At 31.5% G+C, this 25,815-nt stretch overlaps 5 protein-coding genes across 6 annotated transcripts; 3 read left to right on the forward strand and 2 right to left on the reverse strand.

The window, feature by feature from the left end:
- The first annotated feature begins 8,302 nt into the window (after nucleotides 1-8,302).
- por (Protein-serine O-palmitoleoyltransferase por) lies at nucleotides 8,303-9,923 on the forward strand. Its single transcript, XM_090119485.1, has one exon. The coding sequence runs from the start codon at nucleotides 8,584-8,586 to the stop codon at nucleotides 9,910-9,912; it is 1,329 nt and encodes a 442-aa protein (XP_089975611.1). The 5' UTR covers nucleotides 8,303-8,583; the 3' UTR covers nucleotides 9,913-9,923.
- Nucleotides 9,924-10,180: 257 nt separating this feature from the next.
- Xrcc2 (X-ray repair cross complementing 2) lies at nucleotides 10,181-11,163 on the reverse strand. The gene has a single exon (XM_090119487.1). The coding sequence runs from the start codon at nucleotides 11,087-11,089 to the stop codon at nucleotides 10,292-10,294; it is 798 nt and encodes a 265-aa protein (XP_089975613.1). The 5' UTR covers nucleotides 11,090-11,163; the 3' UTR covers nucleotides 10,181-10,291.
- Nucleotides 11,164-12,658: 1,495 nt separating this feature from the next.
- LOC149909490 (torsin-1A-like) lies at nucleotides 12,659-16,040 on the forward strand. The gene is made up of 6 exons (XM_090119486.1): nucleotides 12,659-12,910; nucleotides 12,993-13,267; nucleotides 13,339-13,490; nucleotides 13,583-13,728; nucleotides 14,098-14,245; nucleotides 15,486-16,040. The coding sequence occupies exons 1-6, from the start codon at nucleotides 12,709-12,711 to the stop codon at nucleotides 15,613-15,615; spliced, it is 1,053 nt and encodes a 350-aa protein (XP_089975612.1). The 5' UTR covers nucleotides 12,659-12,708; the 3' UTR covers nucleotides 15,616-16,040.
- Atg5 (autophagy protein 5) lies at nucleotides 16,024-17,612 on the reverse strand. 2 transcript variants are annotated; one of them, XM_090119488.1, is made up of 5 exons: nucleotides 17,308-17,612; nucleotides 17,012-17,217; nucleotides 16,677-16,801; nucleotides 16,396-16,596; nucleotides 16,024-16,207 (listed from the first exon to the last, which is right to left on the reverse strand). In XM_090119488.1, exons 1-5 carry the CDS (start codon nucleotides 17,461-17,463, stop codon nucleotides 16,101-16,103), a joined length of 795 nt encoding a protein of 264 aa, XP_089975614.1. In that variant the 5' UTR covers nucleotides 17,464-17,612; the 3' UTR covers nucleotides 16,024-16,100. The 2 variants fall into 2 exon arrangements, with proteins under 2 accessions (XP_089975614.1, XP_089975615.1); XM_090119489.1 differs by having other exon boundaries at nucleotides 17,012-17,233; nucleotides 17,308-17,445.
- Nucleotides 17,613-17,911: 299 nt separating this feature from the next.
- Nucleotides 17,912-19,971, forward strand: LOC149909492 (ribosomal RNA small subunit methyltransferase NEP1). Its single transcript, XM_090119490.1, has 4 exons — nucleotides 17,912-18,034; nucleotides 18,296-18,441; nucleotides 18,814-19,057; nucleotides 19,522-19,971. Exons 2-4 carry the CDS (start codon nucleotides 18,298-18,300, stop codon nucleotides 19,842-19,844), a joined length of 711 nt encoding a protein of 236 aa, XP_089975616.1. The 5' UTR covers nucleotides 17,912-18,034; nucleotides 18,296-18,297; the 3' UTR covers nucleotides 19,845-19,971.
- Nucleotides 19,972-25,815: the final 5,844 nt, after the last annotated feature.

Below are 25,815 nucleotides of genomic sequence, written 5' to 3' on the forward strand. Positions count from 1 at the left end.
GTTTTGTTAGAACTGCACATTTGCTTGACTTTTTTCAATTACGACTACATATTTATAATAACAATGACCGATACAAGTAATTTTAAGATTTCATTTTACTGATAAACCATTTTAAACATAATAAACAATTTCTGAATTGAAGAACTGACGTCACTACAATTTTGTGTCAATAAACCTTTTTTCTTTTTAAATATCAGAGACGTTACTCTAAAAATCGAAATCTGACATCTAGAATCGAATGCATTGATTACTTGTGAATAAAAATTATCATAAATCAATAAATTCGATTGACAAATGTTTCAAATCCGTATCGATTAATTCACTTTAATCGATGTTTTTAAGCAGGTTACCTCTCTTCGAAGATAAAATTGATAGACGTCAAATGTTGCCTATTAAATTGGCTCGACAATAGTTTCTCTGTCTACGGTACCCGTATATATTATACTAGCTTTCCGCCTGCGGCTTCGCCCGCGTTTTCAAAAAAAAAACCCGCATAGTTCCCGTTCCCGTGGGATTTCCGGGATAAAACCTAGCCTATGTCACTCAGAAATGATGTAGCTTTCCAACAGTGAAAGAATTTTTCAAATCTGCCAAGTAGTTTCGGAGCCTATTCAATTCATACAAACAAACAAAAAATCAAACCTTTCCTCTTTATAATATTTGTATAGATGTATAGATTACTCGGTAAGTACAAACAGACGTTCGAATTTGGTACGGACCGCACCGTGACCTTGGTGCGCTCCGGACCATATTCGATCGTGTGTACAGTGGTCCGCCGGACATAATTATTATTATTGACGGTACGGTTGGTTCGATGGTTTTTTCAACCGAACTTGGTGCGGACCGTACCAAATTCGCGCGTGTGGACGGGCGATCGCACCGGACAGCGCATTAGTCATAGACTATATACTTATTACAGCTTTAGTCATAGTTCTACCGCCAAACAAAACGGACGTCGGTCGATCGTTATCAATGGCGATGGCATCGGATGACGTGGCTAATACTGAAAAAAGATTAATAATATAAATTTTAGAACTCTACAAAGATTTATGATATGACTGCATATGTCTGAATGAATCCCTGTCTTTTAAATATAATTTTGCCCATTCTTTTCTCTTCGTTTTCTTCTTTTCAATGGTTGTAACTTGTACTTGTACTTGTACCAAAAGAAGCCTTGAACTGAGGTATACATGTGAAAAAAATACAACATTCTAACCACGAATTTATTACGAGAAATAGATTTTCAAGGAATTCGGTTTGACTTTTAATGAGATTACTATGATCAATGCTCGAAATATTCACAAAAAAAGGAGATTAATTTGTATTAATTTGATATTATTGAATTGTCTTATAAATCTAAGATATTTTTTTTGTTCAAGTAATTTATTACATATAAAGATTATGTACCTACATATAATAATATATTGAAATATCGACTATAACTAACGACTAAAATAATAGTAAGTAATAGATAGATGATATATATAATTTTGTTTACTAGGGACAACCCTGACATTCTTTGAAAATCTATATCTCGTAATAACTTCGTGGCTAGAATGTGGTATTTTTGTCACATGTAGAACTCAGTTCAAGGTTTCTTTTGGTACTAAACAGAGCTTCTACTAACGCCTGCATATAATATAAAAAAATAAAAACGAAAATCAGTAAAAATTACAATACTTTCGCCTCTATCATCGACAATATCGAAAATTTCAAAAAGGGATAATTTGCGCCTTTAATCACTTCATATATTAGCAACGTTATAAATTATCTAGTCACTAGTGTATCTATTTTTTTATACGAATTTATTTAGCTCAGTCGGCCGCGAAAATTCCAATATTTTAAATGTTTTTTTTTAAATCGTAAATTTAATCATAATTTTTAAACAAAGAATATTTTCTTTGTGCGGCAATGCCTGGACGGATAGCCGAAACCGATTGAATATTGAAACTGTAAAGGCGAAGCTGCAAATTAATTAAATGTAATTTTAAATTATCGTGCAAAGATTTTTATACATTCGCTTTAGAAAATGAAGAGCTATTAAAAGCTGTTTCTTCCAACAGCAAATATAAATGCCAAAAATAAATTTTCTCTATTTAACATTGCTGTTTTAATTATCTCCCGTAAAAAATAACTAAAACTCGTATTTTTGATGCTGTTAACCCTTAAATCAAATACTGGCAACCCTAGGTGCGGTGCGGTCGTGTGGCGAGTCGATCGCACCGCACGAGTACGGTGGTCCGGTCGCACCAGTTCGAACGTCTGTTTATAATTTATGATAGTACTAGTTATAAACAGACGTTCGAATTTGGTACGGACCGCACCGTGACCTTGGTGCGCTCCGGACCATATTCGATCGTGTGTACAGTGGTCCGCCGGACATAATTATTATTATTGACGGTACGGTTGGTTCGATGGTTTTTTTATCCGAACTTGGTGCGGACCGTACCAAATTCGCGCGTGTGGACGGGCGATCGCACCGGACAGCGCATTAGTCATAGACTATATACTTATTACAGCTTTAGTCATAGTTCTACCGCCAAACAAAACGGACGTCGGTCGATCGTTATCAATGGCGATGGCGTCGGATGACGTGGCTAATACTGAAAAAAGATTAATAATATAAATTTTAGAACTCTACAAAGATTTATGATATGACTGCATATGTCTGAATGAATCCCTGTCTTTTAAATATAATTTTGCCCATTCTTTTCTCTTCGTTTTCTTCTTTTCAATGGTTGTAACTTGTACTTGTACTTGTACCAAAAGAAGCCTTGAACTGAGGTCTACATGTGAAAAAAATACAACATTCTAACCACGAATTTATTACGAGAAATAGATTTTCAAGGAATTCGGTTTGACTTTTAATGAGATTACTATGATCAATGCTCGAAATATTCACAAAAAAAGGAGATTAATTTGTATTAATTTGATATTATTGAATTGTCTTATAAATCTAAGATATTTTTTTTGTTCAGTTAATTTATTACATATAAAGATTATGTACCTACATATAATAATATATTGAAATATCGACTATAACTAACGACTAAAACATAAACAAAAACTTGGTAATAGATAGATGATATATATAATTTTGTTTACTAGGGACAACCCTGACATTCTTTGAAAATCTATATCTCGTAATAACTTCGTGGCTAGAATGTGGTATTTTTGTCACATGTAGAACTCAGTTCAAGGTTTCTTTTGGTACTAAACAGAGCTTCTACTAACGCCTGCATATAATATAAAAAAATAAAAACGAAAATCAGTAAAAATTACAATACTTTCGCCTCTATCGACAATATCGAAAATTTCAAAAAGGGATAATTTGCGCCTTTAATCACTTCATATATTAGCAACGTAATAAATTATCTAGTCACTAGTGTATCTATTTTTTTATACGAATTTATTTAGCTCAGTCGGCCGCGAAAATTCCAATATTTTAAATGTTTTTTTAAAAATCGTAAATTTAATCATAATTTTTAAACAAAGAATATTTTCTTTGTGCGGCAATGCCTGGACGGATAGCCGAAACCAATTGAATATTGAAACTGTAAAGGCGAAGCTGCAAATTAATAAAATGTAATTTTAAATTATCGTGCAAAGATTTTTATACATTCGCTTTAGAAAATGAAGAGCTATTAAAAGCTGTTTCTTCCAACAGCAAATATAAATGCCATAAATAAATTTTCTCTATTTAACATTGCTGTTTTAATTATCTCCCGTAAAAATAACTAAAACTCGTATTTTTGATGCTGTTAACCCTTAAATCCTGGCATCTTAAATACTGGCAACCCTAGGTGCGGTGCGGTCGTGTGGCGAGTCGATCGCACCGCACGAGTACGGTGCACGGTGGGTCGAAACTGCTATTTGCGGACAAAGCAACTTTTTTTGTCAAAATCAATTTTAAAAAATGCCCCTCGATAGATCTTATCTTACTTATGAAGACATGTTATTAAAAGTTTTTGTGTAAGACTTGCGGTTTCTCAGAAAAAAAATGTTTTCTAATTTTGTTGTATGAAAAGGGACTTTAAGTGGTCGTTTTCCAGTAAGTCTTGCGAGGTCTTGCGTCGAAACCATTTTAGTATCATTGTTTGGCTCTCTGACTATAATCCCACATTATGGGCGCGCACCCAAACTTGCCCGTTCAATCAATATTTAAATTCAAAAATTTAATAAAAAATTCAATTTAAAATCAATGTTATTGTTTTTTAAATGACATTGATCAATTTTAATACAAATTTGTAAAATTTACTTTAAATTTAGAAACTTATAATAACTTTGACGTAAAATATATACAATTATAAACTGAAATATTGAAGCATTCTTATAAAAAAAGTCAGGATGAAGCGTAACTAGCACTATCAATAAATACAAACAGCATTTCAAAATATATGTATAAAATTTAAGCTTTTAATAAAATATAGAAATTTTTTTTTAATATTATTCAAAATGATGCTATAAAATGAAATGAAAAAACCAAAAAGACAAAAATATGCAGGTGATTATCTTATTTTGCAATGTTATTAGGCTGGTAACTTTGTTAATGATCTGTAAGTATATGTCGTATTATGAGCAGATAGGTAATCACAGTTTGTCTAATTACATTGTTATGATTCTTCTGTTTTTATGTGACAAACAACTCAATTACCGTGTTATTAAGGAAAGGGAAGAATTGTAGCATATATAAAGAATTTTAATTTAAATCAAATCAGTAAGAGATACGTACTTACTACCAAGGCATCTCGTGCAGTTCATAAAAATTTTTGTGCTATGGAAAGTCTAGTGAATAATATCGATTTGTTCATGGTGCTAAGAGAAAAAGTTGGTTCCTTTTCTGATAGTAAAAAACTATGTGAATATCTAAAGCAGACGTTAAATTTCAATTGGACGGAAGAAAATAGTGCAACGCTTTTGAAGTTTTGTCGTAAATTTTGTTCAAATATTTCTGGTAGATGGGAAAGGTCACATAGAACATTTTCTAATTTTGTGAAAAGAAATGGAGATTGGTTAGAGAGCGCCATTATATGGCCTAAAGATATCATCCCCCAAGAAGAGCAAAATCCTCAAAATTATGATACAAATGAAAATTTAGAAAATTTGGCACCCTCTCAAATAGAGCCAGTAGCTTCAACTTCTTCTTCACTCTATTCACCACGAAAACCATTTGAAGAGTTAGGTGATAGGCAAAAACGAAGACGTGTTGAGCAATTGAGCAAGTCACTGTCACCACAAGAACTGCAAAAATCTACTTTGCAAAGTTTTAAAAGTTGCGGAAATGAAGAATTAGGAAAAATAATGTCTCATTTACTAAGCAACCCCGAAGATATTGAAAAAGTGAAGACTTGCTTAGATCACAAAAATAGAGATAACAGTTATACGCCTGAAAAAGCATTAGCTTTATTAATTTAAATAAATAAAATAGAATACCAAAAAGAGATATATTTATAATTTATTAATATTTAGATGTAATTAATTTTATAGAAAGCGTTTAATATACAACATTAACATTTTTGTATGTATGTTAAGTTTGTTACGATGTTTAATTTTTATGTAAGTGTTATGTATTATTTGTAACAAATAGATTATAAAATAGCTTTTAGCCACGGCTTCGCCCGCGTGGATTATAAACTTTGGACCCCTGTTTCAACCCCTTTGGAGGTAAATTTTCAAAAAAAATTTCTTAGCGCATGTCTACGCTACATAAGCTACTACTATTCCAAATTTCAGCTCAATCCGTCCAGTAGTTATGGCTGTGCGTTGATCTGTCAGTCAGTCACTTTTGCCTTTTATATATTAAGATAATAAGTTCTTAGTAAATTTATGTTAATTATATTTATTTTTGTTAAATATGTGCAGATTAATGATTTAAGAAATAAAAAGTTTGAATTTTAATTGAAATTTTTGAATGTTTTTTTTAATTAAATATTTCACGAACGGGCAACTTTGGGTGCGCGCTCATAGTGTGGGATTATAGTCAGTGAGCCAAACAATGATACTAAAATGGTTTCGACGCAAGACCTCGCAAGACTTACTGGAAAACGACCACTTAAAGTCCCTTTTCATACAACAAAATTAGAAAACATTTTTTTTCTGAGAAACCGCAAGTCTTACACAAAAACTTTTAATAACATGTCTTCATAAGTAAGATAAGATCTATCGATGGGCATTTTTTAAAATTGATTTTGACAAAAAAAGTTGCTTTGTCCGCAAATAGCAGTTTCGACCCACTGTGCGGTGGTCCGGTCGCACCAGTTCGAACGTCTGTTTATAATTTAATAAATCACAGCCATCTGCCATAGATTGTAGACCCCTGGGCACACAACCCTCCGCTAGGAGTAATAGTGTTCTGTGACACAACCCCTTTTTGGCCTGGGCCGTGGGCTCTGAGTCAATGAGTTATGCAAGTTTAAAATTATAAACAGACGTTCGAACTGGTGCGACCGGACCACCGTACACGTGCGGTGCGATCGACTCGCCACACGACCGCACCGCACCTAGGGTTGCCAGTATTTAAGATGCCAGGATTTAAGGGTTAACAGCATCAAAAATACGAGTTTTAGTTATTTTTTACGGGAGATACCTAATTAAAACAGCAATGTTAAATAGAGAAAATTTATTTTTGGCATTTATATTTGCTGTTGGAAGAAACAGCTTTCAATAGCTCTTCATTTTCTAAAGCGAATGTATAAAAATCTTTGCACGATAATTTAAAATTACATTTAATTAATTTGCAGCTTCGCCTTTACAGTTTCAATATTCAATTGGTTTCGGCTATCCATCCAGGCATTGCCGCACAAAGAAAATATTCTTTGTTTAAAAATTATGATTAAATTTACGATTTTTAAAAAAACATTTAAAATATTGGAATTTTCGCGGCCGACTGAGCTAAATAAATTCGTATAAAAAAATAGATACACTAGTGACTAGATAATTTATTACGTTGCTAATATATGAAGTGATTAAAGGCGCAAATTATCCCTTTTTGAAATTTTCGATATTGTCGATAGAGGCGAAATTATTGTAATTTTTACTGATTTTCGTTTTTATTTTTTATATTATATGCAGGCGTTAGTAGAAGCTCTGTTTAGTACCAAAAGAAACCTTGAACTGAGTTCTACATGTGACAAAAATACCACATTCTAGCCACGAAGTTATTACGAGATATAGATTTTCAAAGAATGTCAGGGTTGTCCCTAGTAAACAAAATTATATATATCATCTATCTATTACCAAGTTTTTGTTTATGTTTTAGTCGTTAGTTATAGTCGATATTTCAATATATTATTATATGTAGGTAAAAGGTTAATTTATTACAATCTTTATATTTAATAAATTAACTGAACAAAAAAAATATCTTAGATTTATAAGACAATTCAATAATATCAAATTAATACAAATTAATCTCCTTTTTTTGTGAATATTTCGAGCATTGATCATAGTACCTAATCTCATTAAAAGTCAAACCGAATTCCTTGAAAATCTATTTCTCGTAATAAATTCGTGGTTAGAATGTTGTATTTTTTCACATGTAGACCTCAGTTCAAGGCTTCTTTTGGTACAAGTACAAGTACAAGTTACAACCATTGAAAAGAAGAAAACGAAGAGAAAAGAATGGGCAAAATTATATTTAAAAGACAGGGATTCATTCAGACATATGCAGTCATATCATAAATCTTTGTAGAGTTCTAAAATTTATATTATTAATCTTTTTTCAGTATTAGCCACGTCATCCGACGCCATCGCCATTGATAACGATCGACCGACGTCCGTTTTGTTTGGCGGTAGAACTATGACTAAAGCTGTAATAAGTATATAGTCTATGACTAATGCGCTGTCCGGTGCGATCGCCCGTCCACACGCGCGAATTTGGTACGGTCCGCACCAAGTTCGGATGAAAAAACCATCGAACCAACCGTACCGTCAATAATAATAATTATGTCCGGCGGACCACTGTACACACGATCGAATATGGTCCGGAGCGCACCAAGGTCACGGTGCGGTCCGTACCAAATTCGAACGTCTGTTTATAACTTTAGTTCCAGCTTAATCATTTCACAAATTTCACATAACTCATTTCAATAACTCAAACTACCTAACCAAGGGCAAACTTTATTATCCACCCATTATTACGTATACGCCTCCATTTCAACATTCGTTTGTGGCAAGCTTATATGTTTACGGAATAGTTTCGAATTCAATAAAAATTTTATAAATTTCGAAATTTAAAACCGGCTCAAGCCGGCTTTACATATTACTAGCTCTGTGGCTTTACATATCATTTTGACAGGGTCAGGTATCGAAAAGACATTAATTAATGTCAAATTCTAAAATTTTCACAAAAACATTAAATTGATGAGCCGGTAAGCGGTTAATTATTTGATCAGGAAATTATATCAAAGAACGATTTTTAAAAGATGTAAACTTTCAACAAACGGTAGTCGAAGTTATAAAAACCATATTTAAACAATTGTTACTCAGATTCTCAGGCAATAAAGTATAATACAAAATGAAGAAACAGGAATATAACTCAGACCACTAAAACAGTTTAATAAATAATTGAGTAAAAAAAGTAAAACAATGGAAGAAGAAGAAGAATATATAGAGAATTCCTGGAGTTACTTAACCTTTTGCATTGAACCTACACTTTATGAGGGATTAAGATTTGCGAAAGATCTGCTTCTTGCTAATCTTTGTTTACGGTTTTCCATTCAGTTTATATCCGTACCACAAAATGTTCGACATAGCATAAGTTTAATAATAGGAAGTCTATTACTGTATTATAATATTGGATCAGCAATTTCGTGGGTTTATGGACTGACTGCAGGTGCCTATTTATTAATCTTAATGTTAGCAAATGTAACAAAGAAAAAAATAGGAGGTGCTATTACCTGTGTAAGTGTCATATCTTTTTTATTATTATGTGAATTGTACTTAATAAATCCAAAAATATGGCAACAAATAAGAGGGATACAAATGATAGCATCTATGAAAATTATTTCAATTGCAATAGAACTAGATCGAAGTTTGTTTAAGAAAATGGTTAATCCATTTGAATTTGCTGGCTATATTCTCTGTCCTGCAAATTGTATGTTGGGGCCTTGGATTTCATTTAAATCTTATGAGAAAGATTTATGTGTTAAATTTTTATCTCGAAGATGGATAAAGATAATCCTATATAATCTATTTTTGGCAATGATATTTTTAATTTTGTCTAATTGTATTGTCCCTTGGTTTATTGAAGACAACAGTATGAAATGGTTAATTGCATATAGAGATGCCCAAGCCTTCAGAATGTCTCACTATTTTGTATCAAGTATGTCTGTGGTGTCAATGGTAAGTGCTGGCTTTGGCTTAACAAATGATTGCCATTCGGAAATAGAAATAACTAAACCTTATTTTATTGAACTGCCAAGATCATTGGTGCAAGTGGTTATTTTTTGGAATATACCAATGCACCAGTGGCTAAAAAATTATGTGTTCAAAACTTGTCAACCATATGGACAATTTTTTGCAATCTTTACAACATATGCAATATCTTCTCTGCTTCATGGTTGTAATTTTCAACTATCTGCAGTTCTTTTGAGCATTGGAACGTTTTCTTACATAGAATATAATTTTAGATATAAGGTTGCATCTGCTTTAGAAGTTTGTTGTTTGGCTAATCCATGTGTTAAACAATGTGATCATAAATATAAGAAAAACAGTTTTATGGCAATGTTTATAAACTTTTTATTTTCTCTCATAACAATAATGCATCTTGCTTACTTAGGAGTTATGTTTGAAGCATCATTCTCAGTGCAGGAGACTGGTTACTCCTTTTCACATACAATTAGTAAATGGGAAAATCTCGACTTCTTTAATCATGGTCTTGCTGCAAGTATGTATGTTATTTATTTAATGATGTAGCTGTATTAAACTTGTACTTTATAAGAATCTCAATTGGGGTTGTTTAAAATTGTGATTAATTGTATTTGTGATAGTAAAATGTATTATTTTATATTTCTATTAGTATTTAATATTTGCACAAAATGTAGTGGTAATTTATGGTAACAAAATGTACTTAAGCAATAATTAGTATTTCACCTTATACAATCACAATCAGTATTCAGCCACAGTATCAACTTATAATTCTTACATAATAACAATTTTCTCTAGAAATGTTTTTGTATTCTTATAAACTGAATTTTTTTTTATGAAGGTACAATCTGATAATCATTTGTCATATTATTCATATAAATGTATAAGTACTATTAAAACTTCCAGTCAACTAAACGAAGTTGTTTTTTTATGAATCCCAAATAATTTTTCCATCAGAGAGCTGAAACTCTTTTGTAACCAAGTTTTCATATGATTGAACAATTATAAAGTTACGCTTTTCATTGCTAGTAGATACTTGGATGCGGTAATTTATTCTTTCATCGGTAGGGTTTGAGCAACAAGGTTCAAGTTTATCAATGGTATCTTTAGTACTGCTAAAGTAATCTGGTCTTGTATAAAAAACAACAGTTTTGAAATCTCTACAGGCTTTTTGAATCGTTTTGATTAAATTTTTTATATAAATATCCATTTTGGTAACTTTGAATTCTTGCTCAGACCAGTAGAATGCTGGGAGTGTGTTAAAAACAATTAATGATGTATTTGGATATTTTACAAGAATTGTACCCAAATTGAACACTGTAATATAAAATTGAGTAGCATCATATAAGTAAATGAATTGCACATTTTTTAGTGTTAATTCAAGTAGATAATCGATTTCATTAAGTCTTTGGTTTTCTTTCCGATTGACTAAATGTTTCAATATCTTATCTTTTAATATTTTGATGAAGGTAGCGTTATTAAAATTTCCATCTGTAATAAATATGATCACACCCGATTCTATACCGCCAATTTCTTGTGGTAATAATATTTCACTAATTAATTCATATAATAAGAAGTTAGGATTACTATTACTAAAGATTTCAACGATCTCTCCATGTTTTAATCCACATTTGAACAAAGGTGTATAAAAGTTTTCAAAGCTGGCCTTTTTCGTTAATCTTGATAATAATTGAACTCCAGTCTCTAGTTTAAATTTCAATGCCATAATTATGAAAATTCACTCATTTTCAGTTTAACAGCTAACAGTTGCAACTTTTTATTTTTTATCTTCCTGTTCTGTGGTAACTACTAACTGGTAGGTAAGTGGTCTCGGTCACGTCTCGGTAGAGAGCTCCCTAGAGTATATTTGTTCTGTGGTAGAGAGTAGTATATTCTTTGGTAAGTGGCTCGGAGCAATTATCAGTGTGACCAGATTAAATTTTACAAAAATACCGAGGCACCTCAAAAAAATACTGAAATATACCGACTTACATATGACAGATATACCAATAAAAATACTGATTTTCTTAACACGTTTTAATTATTCATCCTCACAATAAATGTTAGTTTTATAGATGCTTATCTACTTTGCAGGTTCGCATTGCATGCTTTACAAAATGCGGTGAACTCATCATCCTTATAATGTGAAAGCCACAAAGAAAATTCCGGAATTTGTTCCCACTTCGCTAAATAACTTTGCTGAAAACTAGACACGCTGTCCAGATGAATGCAACTAAGTAAATAAAAACAACGAAAATCGCGTTCTATATTTTATATGATGACAAAAACCATCTTCTATTTTGGGGAAATTCCCGAATTATCGAAAGAAAGTCCTCAAAGATTAAGTCGAGTGCAGAAGAGACAATCATCTCACTTGAACCGTATTAGACGATTTTATACTAGTAATAAAATATCTTATATGTTTTACTTACTACCTATTCATCCAACTGAAAACTTAAAAACTAGACTTTGTTTTGAAAATTATAGATAAACTAGCATTCCGTCCCGAAGTCATCCGGGTAAACTGATATTCATGAAATACAACGGATTTCAATGTATGCAATCTGGAAATTACGCTCTATCTAATGGTGCAAACCTCATTAAAATCGGTCCAGCAGTTGTAAAGTTTTAGGCGAACATACATTCTGCAACTCTGATTTATACTATGACGTATTGATTGATAATTGTAAAGGTAGTATTACAATACTACAACGCCGGCGACGGCCGTCTTTCTTGTCATATCTGTAACTTACTCATCTTTGCTCATAGATAACATGTATAAATCCGAAAAAGTCCCCAATGTTCGCGTTCCGGGGAATTCCGCAAACATTGTCGCAACTTGACGATCACTCACGACGGTGTTGCCATAACGTCAACCAAAATATACCCAAAAATACTGACTTCCAGCAATATACCTAAAAATATACCGATGTTCGGAAAAGTCGATGAAATATACTGAAAAAGTATTAAAATACTGAATCTGGTCACACTGGCAATTATCAAGCCTGTTAATTGCTCCGAGGTAAGTGGTAACTCGTAACCATAGACCACAGAGCAATGCCATAGACTACATATTTTCTGTCTATAGACCAAAGACGACGACAATCAAAGTCAAAGTCAAACTACATGTCAAATTGTCAACTTGTTGAAACTCCGTATTCTTTTCATAACTAATTTAAATTTGAAACTCATGAGACTGGAGTTTTTTTCTGAATAAGTGTACATACCCAAATTAAATTTTTAAATGTAAAATTTGCTTAAATCCGTAATATAAAATTTAGTATTAAATCCATAAAAACAGTGGTTATATATTTTCTCAATTCATTAATAGTTATAAATTTTACTATGTTGTTTAAGTTGTATCATATTCTTCTGTTATTGTTTATCTTAAACAATGTCAATTATATATCTACTGAACCTTTATCTTTGATGTTAGGGGGTTCACTTCTTATGGGCAGCTGGTTGGGTTGGGATATTATAAAAACAAATACTGTCTGTCGTTACACAGAGTGTTGTAATGATCAATATGTAACATATGATTTAAACAGTGAGTGTTGTATATACACATAAAAATACTATGAAATTTATTTTTGTATTACACCTATAACAAACAACTCTTTTTATTTTAGAATTAAAACAGTTGTTTTCACAAAAAATGTTTGGTCAACCCCTAGTCAATGAATTAATTAGTATCCTTAGTGCCCATAAAGAAGGTTTATCAAATGAAGGCAACAGAAATAAAAAAGCTTTGGTCATAAGTTTACATGGTTGGTCTGGCGTTGGTAAAAACTATGCTACAAGCATGATAGCCGAATCTCTCTACAAGAACGGAATACATAGCAAATATGTGAAGGTTTTTATGGGTAAAAAAGATTTTGATTGTACTGACATACAAAATACTCAGGTAGGTATGTTAATAAAAAATTAATTCACGTTAAAAATTGTTAACTTGCTTAATTCACCATTTTATTGCAGATGAAACTAATACAAGAAGTAAAAGATATTGTGAAGAATTGTCCGACTTCCCTCATTGTTTTTGATGAAATACATGAAATGTGTCCATCTGTATTGGATGCAATAAAGCCTATGTTAGACCATCACCAAACAGTTGATGGTATTGATTTTAGGTATTGTATATTAATTTATATCTTCCATTCAATAAAAATACAAATACTGGACCACAAAAATAAAATAACAAGAAGACATTATTTTTTCACAGGGATAGTGTGTTTATTTTTATTTCCAACATTGGTGGTAAAGAAATAGCTAGCAATTTATTGGAATTATACAGTCAAGGTGTCAATAGAAATGAAGTTGATTTCCATCATTTTGAACCAATTATAAGGAGGACAGCTTACAGTACAGGTATTTGAAACTGCTATTGTTATTTATATTGCCTTGATTATTGCATTGCACATAAAGATAGTATTGTTTCTGATATGATTTTCATATGCTTATGTAGTTATGTATCTATTTTAAATTGATCAAAGAGTGATATGATATATTTCTATAAATTTATCTTTATAAATCTCAATAATTCATTAATATTTTTGAAGCATAAAAATGTATTCAATGCCTGCAGCTGTTTCTCAAAACAAAACACAAATTTAGCTATTGTGTATTTATAAACTGCAAATGCCAAGAATCTCCATCTACTCATACTTTTTAATTTATTTATTTTGAAATGATTTATAATAGCTTATTTTATTATATTGTAATCTTAAAACATTTCAGGGGGTTTTGAAAAGTCTGCTACAATTGCCCAGCATTTGATTGATCATTATATTCCGTTTCTGCCTTTGGAACAAAACCATGTTGAAAAATGTGCTTTAGCTGAGTTTCAAGGTCATGGCATTTACCATCCAACTGAGGAGATGATGGCGTAAGTACTCAAACTCAAACTCAAACATTTATTTATTCAATTAGACTTCTTCTAGAAGCACTTTTGAAACGTCATTACATATTTTTTTTAACATTTACCACCGATTCGGAAAGCAGTATCTACGGAGAAGAATCGGCAAGAAACTCCATAGTTGATCTTTTTAATCATGTCAGTTTTACAATTTTACAAATTACATATGTAATCATTATAATTATATTAACATAATATGCCAAAGAACTGTCCTGTGGTTTTTACGCGACAACCCTCCATGGGTTCTTATCGTCCATATATTCCTTAATACTGTAATAGGCTCTCTGAACTAGTACATTTTTTATATAAGTTTTAAATTTAGAACTACTAAACTCTTTAATATTAATAATAATACTTTTAGTTTACAATCAATATGACTTACCTTTTAAAGAAATAGCACATCTTAACAATGACAATTAAATAGCAATAAATAACATTAGATAAAATAATATATTAACCCAGTTTATGAAGGTGACTTCTAACATTATGATAAAGTGAATAAGGATTTTTTAACTGTTCATAAAATTTTTGGGACATAAAAATGCCTTTATTTAAAAAAGTTAAAGATGTAAATGCTGAATTTTCTGTTATGTTTTTATGTAATGTTCTGACCATGGACGTATAAAAAAAGACGGACACCGTATTACGAACAAACAACGTGAAGCCACCATAGTAAGCTAGCGATCGTGTAAAGACAATAAACACGCACACACTCTCACCATAGTAAGCTAGTCGGCCGCCATTACGTCGTGAACTACCGACTGATTAACTGCGTCACTGTTTCACAAAAAATATTTAAAATGCCGTCTTGCGTGGTTAAATGGTGTCGCAACAGTACAATTTTAAATAACAAAACACAAGGGATTACATTCCACAGGGAAGCAAGTTATTTCTTTTATGTTTTAATGCCAAAATTATTACGACAAAATTTATAGAAAAAAAATACAGCCGCCATTGTCATCAGGACAGCTGTTGCCATGGCAACATGGCACACACACGTGGATGTTTCGCCGCCATTACTAGGCTTCACTCAATGTTTAGGCGATATACCGTCCGTCTTTTTTTATACGTCCATGGTTCTGACTGAAATGATGTCTAAAAACTTTTCTGTTAATTTTTTTTTGATGATTTAATAAAAATAAATTTTGCATCATACTTCCTATAATTAATAATAATTAGAAGAATTTTAATCTAAGTTTCTTTTTTGCAGTGATGCTTTGTCAGTCATCACATACGGCCCTACAGAAGATCAGCCTATATTTGCAAATAATGGGTGCAAGAGATTTACAAAACAAATACCATATATCATACAAAAAAATAAAGCTAAGAGTGAATTATAATTATAAGGCATTTTAGAATATGACAAATGTGATCTAAGAAGAAAAAAATTAAGCTTCAAAAGCTTATAATTAGTCATGCCATTATTCCAACTGTCATGTACCTGTTGATTTTTAGTTTAGTGATTCTTTTTTTACAAATTTTTATAACTCACAATTTTCTCTCTATACATTATTAATTGTTTAGTGCAATGCAAAGCATGTCTATAATTATGTGGTAATAACCCTCATAATGTATATATTCATCAAAATCTCATTGAAAATATTATTTTGTATGAAATACATGAACCTACATCTTATCACATTATATTGTTTTGTTATGTTGCTGCTGAGATCAATGTATCAGTATTGTTGTTTTTAATTTTTTGTTGTAACATATTGTGACAGTTGTGGAATAAATGAAAATGCACATATAAGAAAACATTTTATAGTTCATGATTTTAAACATATAATTTACTTTTTAAATAATTGCAGTCCTTTTAATATTATTAACATAGACACACATGCAGAAAGTTGTCAGGGTAGCTCATATGTTCAGACAGCCATTGGAGTGGTGTGTCAATTGGAATGTTTATACCATGTGTTCTTAATTTTACTGAAATGTGAAAAAAAGTAATTAATGTCTAATAAATATATGGTTACAAAAAAATATTTTTTTCCTTATGAATAATAATAGATCACAGACAGATTGTTAAAAATAATAGATCAGAAAAACTAACAAAACTAGGGGAGATGACTTCACTCTATTTTCATATAATGTAAAAGATAATAAATTATGATTACCATCAGGTTTTTCAGGGTATAATTCTGAAATAAGTTGTTGAACTATCTTCCTGCTTCCATCAATATTCTTTGGACTGATTAGACGTTGATTGCATGCTCCGTCTTCTGAGTAAATCCTTATTGGTATATGTTTAAAGCCTTCATTGTCACCATGAGATTCCATAAGCCTTCTATTAATAGCCCAAAATTGATCAAATTTATCTGTTTAAGAAAGATTTAGGTTAATTTAAATAAATTCACTATTTTACTATGTTTATTTGGATACTAATATAAATAAATACCATTTTGTAATCCCAACCATAATTGGTTGTGGTCTTTTTTTTGCATAGCAGACATAACTTGTCCCCGGTGTTTTAGAACATCTGCTTCTTTTACAGTTGACATATAGTGAGCTTCAACTATGTCCCTAAAGAAAATTTCATAAATTTTATGACAAATACAAAAATGAAATGAATAGTTTCAACTATCCACAAAAACAATATTATGTATTATTTTCAGTATACAACAATTTCCTCAGAGTATGCTCCAAATTGCTGTTTTTTTTTAAATAAATATAGTAAACATATTATATTATTGTAGTTTGTAAGTTTTAAGTAAAAATTAATATGCCACTTACTTATTAGGGCAGTGAAGTAAAACGTTTTCGGGAAATTTGCTAAAATGTACTGTTAAATTCCAAGGCATTTGTGGATCATTTCCACAAAAGAGATCATATAGAAAACCAATTGGATAATGCCATTTTAAAGGCTGCCCATTATAATCCAGCCACATTTCATTATCTGCGTTTTCTTGAGATATGTAGCGTAGAAAATGTCTTTTCATCTGAAATATGAATGAACTTTTACTAAATAAATATCGAATGTGATTTTTTGATGTAAATTTTCGAAAACATGAAATTTGCTTGATTATTACCTTATCAGTAACAAGTGGGAAGTAACTAAGTCGAGGAACCATCACATAAAACGGGTCTGGTTGTTGAATTTCCATTATCTCCTCTTGGTCGAGCTGAAAGCATACTGGCAGTTTTCCGTCCCAGATTTCACGTAAAACTTCTCTGTCATTTGCCATATTTTATCACACTTCTCAGATTATTGCATCGAACAATTCGGTTCTGAATAAAACGGATAATTATTATTCCTGAGAAATCATATCAGTTATAAAAAGGTACCTACTCTGTGATATCAGTGTAAATAGGTAATCAATAATCAATAACAATGAGCTTGAATTTGACATATGACAATATGACGACAGTCGACATGTCATATTATGACGTTCAATGACATGTTCAACAAATAATTAATTCTATTTGTTTCAAATCGTCCAAAGTGAATCTCAAAGAAGATTCTCGGATGATTTTCTTCTGGCTTTCAACCCTTAGCAACATTCTAATATATTATAAATTTAAGTGACAAAAATCCATATAAAAATTAGTAGGTAATACCTAATAATTATTCTACTGCGCCATGTTTTTCGAATGCAATTATTAATGGTTTATACTTTATGGTTATCTGTCAATTGTCATTGTCAGAAGTCAGAACTAAAATTTTCATGTGTGTTTATAATGTACACGAACCCACGTGTTTATATTTTGTATTTTTGATTTCATTATTATTTGGTGTGTTTGTAAGATATTGAAAAGGTATTTTTATATTTTTATTTCACCCTTTTTTAACTTATTTATTAGATTTAGATCTTCAAGTCAATAGATTAATTATTAGTTATTAGATAATAATAAATGTTCCGGATATTATAATGATCTATTGTATCATCGAAATTATTATGTTTTTAAGTAATTTTTGTTTAATTTAATACCGAATTTCGTACGTTACGAATATTACATACCTAGTTACGCAATAACTGTTAATATAGTGAGGTTATAGAATATATTTAATTTTTTCAGCTATGGGGAAAAAAAGAAAACACGGAGAAGCAAAGGATGACTTTGAATTCGATCCCATACCTAAACATTTAGTAACGTCTCATATAAAAAAACAGGAAAAACGACTTATAGTCATTCTTGAAAAGGCCCAATTGGAAACAGTTAAAGTAAGAATAAGAATAATTAGTAAATAAACATTTAACAATATGTATGTTCTAACCATATACCTGTATCCATAAGGAAGAATGTGCCTTATAGATGGACTTTAAAATTCTGTTCTGTTATTTTAGAGACTTTATACACATTTCCTTTCTTCATATAAATTATAGATAGTACACTGTACACCCCTTCCACAAATTTCAAAATATGTTAATACATATTTAAAACCTCCGCTCCTATATAATATAAAATGTTGTAACTACTTTAAAAATTTACATTCATTTTGTTTAAACAGAATATGTATTTGTATCATCCATCATTATAGTTTATTGTGTCAGTTATAAATTGTTTAATGATATACTTAATTGGTGTAATTTCAGAATGGAAACAGCTTCGAATTGTTGAATTGTGATGATCATGCCAATATTTTAAGGAAAAATGACCGTGATCCTGGCTCATGTCGACCGGATATCACACATCAATCACTGCTTATGTTAATGGATTCACCATTAAATCGTGCTGGACTTTTACAAGTGTACATTCACACGGAACAAAATGTTCTCATAGAAATAAACCCACAAACAAGAATACCTAGAACGTTCAAAAGATTTGCAGGACTAATGGGTAAGAAAAACAATTTTTAGTGTTATATTTTGTGTTTGTGATTATTTGCTCAATTCTGTAATATAAATTGTTTTTTTTTATTTTAATCTTAACGGGTGCAAGAAAGGGGTTTGGGTACTTTTGTATGGACTAGTGGGCTTTTGCCAGTGATGAAACTTGGATATTTTAAAAGAGCAATTGTTTTGATTAGAATTCTTAAATAAATAAAGTATAAACTTAAAAAAAACTCAGAAATATCTTATAATAATACAAAACCAAATATCTCTGTTCCTAATACAATTTGAGATTTATGTCCATAATAACACTGGCCGCAAATGTTCATCGTGACACCAACTTTTGCCAAGCCCCTTTGGCATGTGAGTTTCTTGAAAATGTTTTTTATTTCTTACTTTATTTTTTGTACTTGTTTCTATCATTTATTTACATTTTAGACCATTCTAAATTACGCTTTATTATTATTTCAGTACAACTCCTACATAAATTTGCCATCAGAGCATCTGATGGACCAATGAAACTTCTGAAAGTAATTAAAAACCCAGTCACATCCCATTTGCCTGTGGGTGTAAAGAAAATCACCATGTCTTTCAGTTCCAAAGTTGTTCAGAATTGCCGAGAATTGGTACCTAAAGATGAACCTATTGTGTTAATCATTGGGGCCATGGCACATGGTAAAATTGAAGTAGATTATTCAGAAGACACAATATCCATCAGCAACTATCCTCTGTCAGCTGCATTGACATGTGCTAAACTTTGTTCAGCCTTTGAAGAAGTGTGGGGAGTTTCATAAGAATTTTTTGATATAAGCAATGATTGTATTTCTGAGGTGAACATCTTCACAAAACCATGAAAGTACTTATACAGTACAGTATTCAATAGGAAGAAACTTGAATAAAGTATATGTATTATAATAATAATTATTTTATTTATGCTGTAAGTATATAAATCCTAATATTGCTTGTTCTAAAAATATTAGATATAAGTAAGCAAGTTACCAGCAATGATTACCATCGACCCTATGAACATAACATTGATAGACGTCAAATATTGCCTATTAAATTGGCTCGAATTCGATTGAAGTGAATTAATCGATACGGACTTGAAACATTTGTCAATCGAACTTGAAACATGTCAATTTTAAAATTCTTCAAGCGAACCCCTGTCCTAGTTATAAACAAGTAGAGATTGTCTAATCTAAAAATGAACGCCCCTCCACTGTGTTTACGCTCACATTCAAAGTACGTGTATAGACGCAATACACACAAATTGGTCTGCCTCATTGGTCGTTCAGTCCTCCAGTCCCGTCCATGCCCGAACGACAGGACCAGTTGGCCAACTAGTGCATAAATGACGCGATGCACGACAGAACGGACGTGTCATTCCGTACATAGCGCGCTCTCCCCGCCATACAATGCTAGGCACCTGAACTGATCGCCCGATTAGTTGACAAATCAGTGCGCGAGTGTCAAAGTTTGCAGTAGAATCGACGCGCGCACACATATAAAGTGGTTCAATAATTATTTGTCCTCACACATTGAAACAATTAAGTTTAGTGGAGGGGCGTTCATTTTTAGATTAGACAATCTCTACTTTCTTTCGTTAATTTAAGGAGCAAAATAAGACAAGACGTATCTACATAATTAAAAAAACACAACGCATTTATTAATTTATGATGATTTTTATTCGCAAGTAATCAATGCATTCGATTATAGATGTCAGATTTCGATTTTTAGAGGAACGTCTCTGGTATTTAAAAAGAAAAAAGGTATGTTGACACAAAATTGTAGCGATGTCAGTTATTTTAATCAAAAATTGCTTATTATGTTTAGAATGGTTTATCAGTAATTAATCAAATCTTAAAATTACTTGTATCGGTCATAATTATTATAAATATGTAATCTTAATTGAAAAAAGTCAAGCAAATTTGCAGTTCTAAGAGCTAGCGCGCACGAGCAACTTTGTCTCCGCAACTATTTTGTCGCTCCCATCAATTGTATGGGGAGTTGCGTCGCTACGTGCGCGCACTTTCATACTAGCCCATGGGTGGAGAGACAAAATAGTTGCGGAGACAAAATAGTTGCGAAGACAAAGTTGCTCGTGTGCGCTAGCTCTAACAAAACGAAATGACTTATTATTCTATGTCGTTGTTACTAGGTTACGTTGTTGAATTTTGTTGAACTGTCAAATGTTGCCTATTAAAATGGCTCTACTTTAATATATCTAACCCTGCCATCACTCTCTTTCTTTTGTCTATTTGAGACTACTACTATAGAAATCTACACTATTACATAATATTATTCTCCTGTATATTTTGAGTACATATTATAAGCTCAAGAGTTAGTTTGAATAAACTGTTTCGAATTATTGTAAACAATATTTGTAGTCATCAATCAGCTCAACGATATATCATATAATATAGGTAATAGGGCGTAGATGCGGCCCGGCCGCACAGTGTAAGAATCAAAGAATATACTACTCTCTACCGAGAGTAAGAATGTAAGAATTTGAAGTGGTAAGAATTTTTCTGTCAGAAAACGGACGCCTCCACACTGCACACTTTTCAGAAACTTCCCAGAATAAAATGTCGGTCAAACATATTAATATCTCAATGCTGTCAAATGGATCTGCTTGTCTCTTTTTTTTTCGTGCTGGGGCCATGATTTTGCGAACTATTACCACACTATTACTTAAACAGGGTGTCCCATAAAGTAGTAATGAACGGAAGTTGGTAGGTAGAGGACCTAGAGGGCTATCCGCTTAGAGTATATTTTATACTAACTATAGAGTGCGAACAACGAAGTGGGAACAGTAGGCACAATATCATGAAATGAGCAAATCTAGGATATGGCCACGACATTGACAATTATAACAAAGTAATAACAAAAAAAAAAAAATCTTTCCCGGAGTGACTTTTTTTTCAAAGATAGGTATTATCCTACGGAATTGATTTTCTTAAACCGTTTATATTTATACTGTATACTTATACAGGGTGACTGGAAATTCGACGTGATCCTTCATAGGGGTTAATACTACAGCTAATTTGCAACAAATTAAGTCCAGTGTTAACCAGGGGTCAAACATGGATGGTTATTGAGCTATGACGGTTTTTTGACCAAAATTCAAATTACGTCTTTAATCTTTTTATTTCTATCCCATGCAAAAGTAGACAACAATTGTGCCTTTATAGAAAGCGTATGAAACAAGGAACTTACGTCTTTAATTTGTACACCAAGTTTACTACATTTTTTCGAGTAATAATCAACTACTTATGGAAAATTTACTACAAAAATATGTTTTATTCCACTTATGACCCTTTTCTTTTTAAGGTGATGCAAGTTTTGGGCAAGTTTTTTTTTTAAAGTGATCGCTCATTCTTCGGTTAACACTCATAACAGTATAGTAGTTTTTTCATAATTAAATATTTTTTGTAAAAAGGCAGAATATTTCTTAAAAATAAAAAAACCGTCATAGCTCAATAACCATCCATTTTTGACCCCCTGGCCCTGGTTAACTTGACTTAATTTGTTGCAAATGACCTCTAGTATAACCCCTTTGAAGGATCACGTCGAATTTCCAGTCACCCTGTATATTCAGACAAAATTAATATTAGGTACCTACATATAGCTATTATTAACCTTAAGGGCGCGTATAAAGTCAAATCACCAATCAACTTTTAGTTGATACGTGTAATATTCAAGACCAAATATAAAAAATAAAATATATGTAAAACTTGATGATATTTTCGATTATATTGTCAGATCAAAAACATAAAATATTGAAATTGACTCGATAGAAAAAATTCACGAAGTTACCTCTAAATTTCACACTTTTACGTTTTTTACTGGACATGGTAATACTTATTATGATTTTTTTTTCATAAACAATTATATTAAAACATTTGCAATATATTTGTCAGAGCATTTTGTGTAATTACTTTTAGTTTTGGTTTAATCACGATAAAACACTTTTGGCGCTTACTATATTTTTAATTACGCAAGAAATCATCTTCCATCGCACGTTCCGGGAGTTAAAAACATAATTCTATTTCATACATCAGACGCTATCGCTCCGTTGAGACGAGTAGACCACGCTAAAATTGCTGCGCCGTGTTTTATAATTACGCCGAATATTGATTTGTTGAAAATGGTAAACAACAAAATGAAAAGACTTAAGAAACGAGAACTAAAGAAGATTCAAATTGAAAAGATAACTAAATGTCGAAGGTAATAATGTATATAATGTATAATATAATAGTATTGTTATAATATTAATAAATAATAATTATAATATAAAAAGATAAGTCTTGATTTACCTATTTGAGAAAGTTTAGTTAGGTAAATAAAATTCATAGTGGTACCTAATTCTTACAGTCGCGGTGCAATCAATCAAGTCAAGAAAGATTTATATTATTATTATTACTATAGGCAGATCCTATGTTCGCTCCAGTAAATAATAATATCAATAATATGTAAACCGGTTGTGAATAGTACATATATATTATATTTACAATCTGTATTAGATAATCATACATAACATCTATACATAGGTATAACAAATTCGTACGAAAGTCAAAATTGTACTTACATTGAATAGAGTATTTTTTTATAATATACATATGTATATGTATATATATAATATATTCATAATCTGTATTACATAGTAATATGTAGTACATATCTATACATAAATATAGTTTTTAGAATTTTTGTATGTGTGTCTGTATGTAGGTATGTCTGGGCTCTAATTTTGGTGCAGATATAGCTTGAGACCTGAGAAAGGTCATAGGATGAGTTTTATCCCGTAAATAAAAAAAACTGTCTGTGTTTGTCTGTTTGTTTGTACACGCTAATCTCCGGAACTACTGGACGGATTTGAATGAAAGTTATTTTGTTGTGTAGGTACTATTATATTATCCGGGAAATATAAAATAATAATTTATTTTGAAAACTGAAACACCTGATGCAGAACCGCAACAGACCACCTAAACTATAGATTCATTTGAGAAAGTTTATCCAGGCGAGTTTGGATATTATTATTTGTGTAAATTCTGTAAATTCGTTTCCGCGAGTTGAGTATTCATGCGACGATATTTATAGATACCTACATTCATAGTGCAACACACTGCCTTGCCTACAATTTACAAAGACACTTTTTATACTTAGTTATGTAGGTACCTAATTCCTACGGTCGCCTTGCAAATGCAATCAATCAAATTGACCCTGTTTGAAAGTAATTTACTAATTTCACAGAACAATTTTAAATTTGGAAAATGTGGACCCTCACTCTCAACCTGTGTCTACTGACTATTGCCACGCAGAAAAATATACTCCAGAAAGGTACCTGCTAAAGTTACCAGCTGTCGATAAAATAATACGTAAATTTCGAAGAACTTTGTAATATTTTATAAAGGATAATTTTTATTTTTATTTTTAGAATAATTTCTGAGTCGAAAAATGTCGTACAATCTAATAGTCCATTGAATAAAAAGTTCTAGAGTGCGTGAGTTAGTAACGTAAGATGTTTCTTCGGAAACATGTCAAGAGTCCCTAGGTAATAAACATACTAAAACCCCGGGCCACTAGGAGGAGCCCCGGAGTGGGGGGAGGGGGAAAATGGGTCCATTTTTTCATTTTTCGCTTAAATCTCAAAAACGGTACATGTTAGAGAAAAACTTTCAAGGAAAAGTTGAAAGGCCATAAAATTATCTACAAGTTGTACCTGAATCATTTTTTCCTATATCCTACCGTTTCTGAGTTATACGCAGTAAAACATGATTTTGGCTCAAACAATTTCCACATCAATCGATCAAAAAATATTTCTTTCTTCCAAAAAACTCAAAAGTGCTACTTGTGACCGGTACTGATAGATTGCTCTTAATTAGGTCTATAATTGGTAAAATAAACACATTCCTCCATGGAAGCCTTTAGGAGGAATCGATTGTCAAAATATTATATTATGGTAGTTTGAGTTACTGAACTTGATCTTTTTATTTTTTTCTTCCAAAAAACTCATAAGTGCAACTTGTGACCGGTACAGATAGATTGCTCATAATTGGGTCTATCATTGATAAAAATACCAGATTCCACCATGGAGGCCTTTAGGAGGTATTGAATTTTATTAGGGTAGTTACGATACATGAACTTTTTAACTAACTACCCTAATAAAATTCAATTCCCCGTAAACGCCTCCATGGTGGAATCTGGTATTTTTATCAATGATAGACCTAATTATGAGCAATCTATCTGTACCGGTCACAAGTTGCACTTTTGAGCTTTTTGGAAGAAAAAAAATAAAAAGTTAATGTATCGTAACTACCCTGATAAAATTCAATTCCCCGTAAACGCCTCCGTGGTGGAATCTGGTATTTTTAGCAATGATAGACCTAATTATGAGCAATCTATCTGTACCGGTCACAAGTTGCACTTTTGAGTTTTTTGGAAGAAAAAAATAAAAAGATCAAGTTCAGTAACTCAAACTGCCCTAATATAATATTTTGACAATCGATTCCTCCTAAAGGCTTCCATGGAGGAATATGTTTATTTTACCAATTATAGACCTAATTAAGAGCAATCTATCAGTACTGGTCACAAGTTGCACATTTGAGTTTTTTGGAAGAAAGAAATATTTTTTGATCGATTGATGTTGAAATTGTTTGAGCCAAAATCATGTTTTACTGCGTATAACTCAGAAACGGTAGGATATAGGAAAAAATGATTCAGGTACAACTTGTAGATAATTTTATGGCCTTTCAATTTTTCCTT

The sequence above is a fragment of the Colias eurytheme genome, chromosome 3, assembly GCF_061535395.1.
Source record: "Colias eurytheme isolate Ceu_HAF_F1 chromosome 3, ilColEury1 Martin Lab GWU primary, whole genome shotgun sequence".
Taxonomy (NCBI): domain Eukaryota; kingdom Metazoa; phylum Arthropoda; class Insecta; order Lepidoptera; family Pieridae; genus Colias; species Colias eurytheme.

Coding starts and splice junctions, on each gene's coding strand:
- LOC149909490 (XM_090119486.1), top strand. CDS start 12,709: ATGTTGTTTAAGTTGTATCATATTCTTCTGTTATTGTTTATCTTAAAC. Junction 12,911..12,992: donor TGTAACATATGATTTAAACA/GTGAGTGTTGTA, acceptor TTTTTATTTTAG/AATTAAAACAGTTGTTTTCA. Junction 14,246..15,485: donor CCAACTGAGGAGATGATGGC/GTAAGTACTCAA, acceptor TCTTTTTTGCAG/TGATGCTTTGTCAGTCATCA.
- LOC149909492 (XM_090119490.1), top strand. CDS start 18,298: ATGGGGAAAAAAAGAAAACACGGAGAAGCAAAGGATGACTTTGAATTC. Junction 18,442..18,813: donor CCCAATTGGAAACAGTTAAA/GTAAGAATAAGA, acceptor GTGTAATTTCAG/AATGGAAACAGCTTCGAATT. Junction 19,058..19,521: donor AAGATTTGCAGGACTAATGG/GTAAGAAAAACA, acceptor TTATTATTTCAG/TACAACTCCTACATAAATTT.
- por (XM_090119485.1), top strand. CDS start 8,584: ATGGAAGAAGAAGAAGAATATATAGAGAATTCCTGGAGTTACTTAACC.
- Xrcc2 (XM_090119487.1), bottom strand. CDS start 11,089: ATGGCATTGAAATTTAAACTAGAGACTGGAGTTCAATTATTATCAAGA.
- Atg5 (XM_090119488.1), bottom strand. CDS start 17,463: ATGGCAAATGACAGAGAAGTTTTACGTGAAATCTGGGACGGAAAACTG. Junction 16,597..16,676: donor ATGGTTGGGATTACAAAATG/GTATTTATTTAT, acceptor TTTCTTAAACAG/ATAAATTTGATCAATTTTGG. Junction 16,208..16,395: donor ATACCCTGAAAAACCTGATG/GTAATCATAATT, acceptor TTCACATTTCAG/TAAAATTAAGAACACATGGT.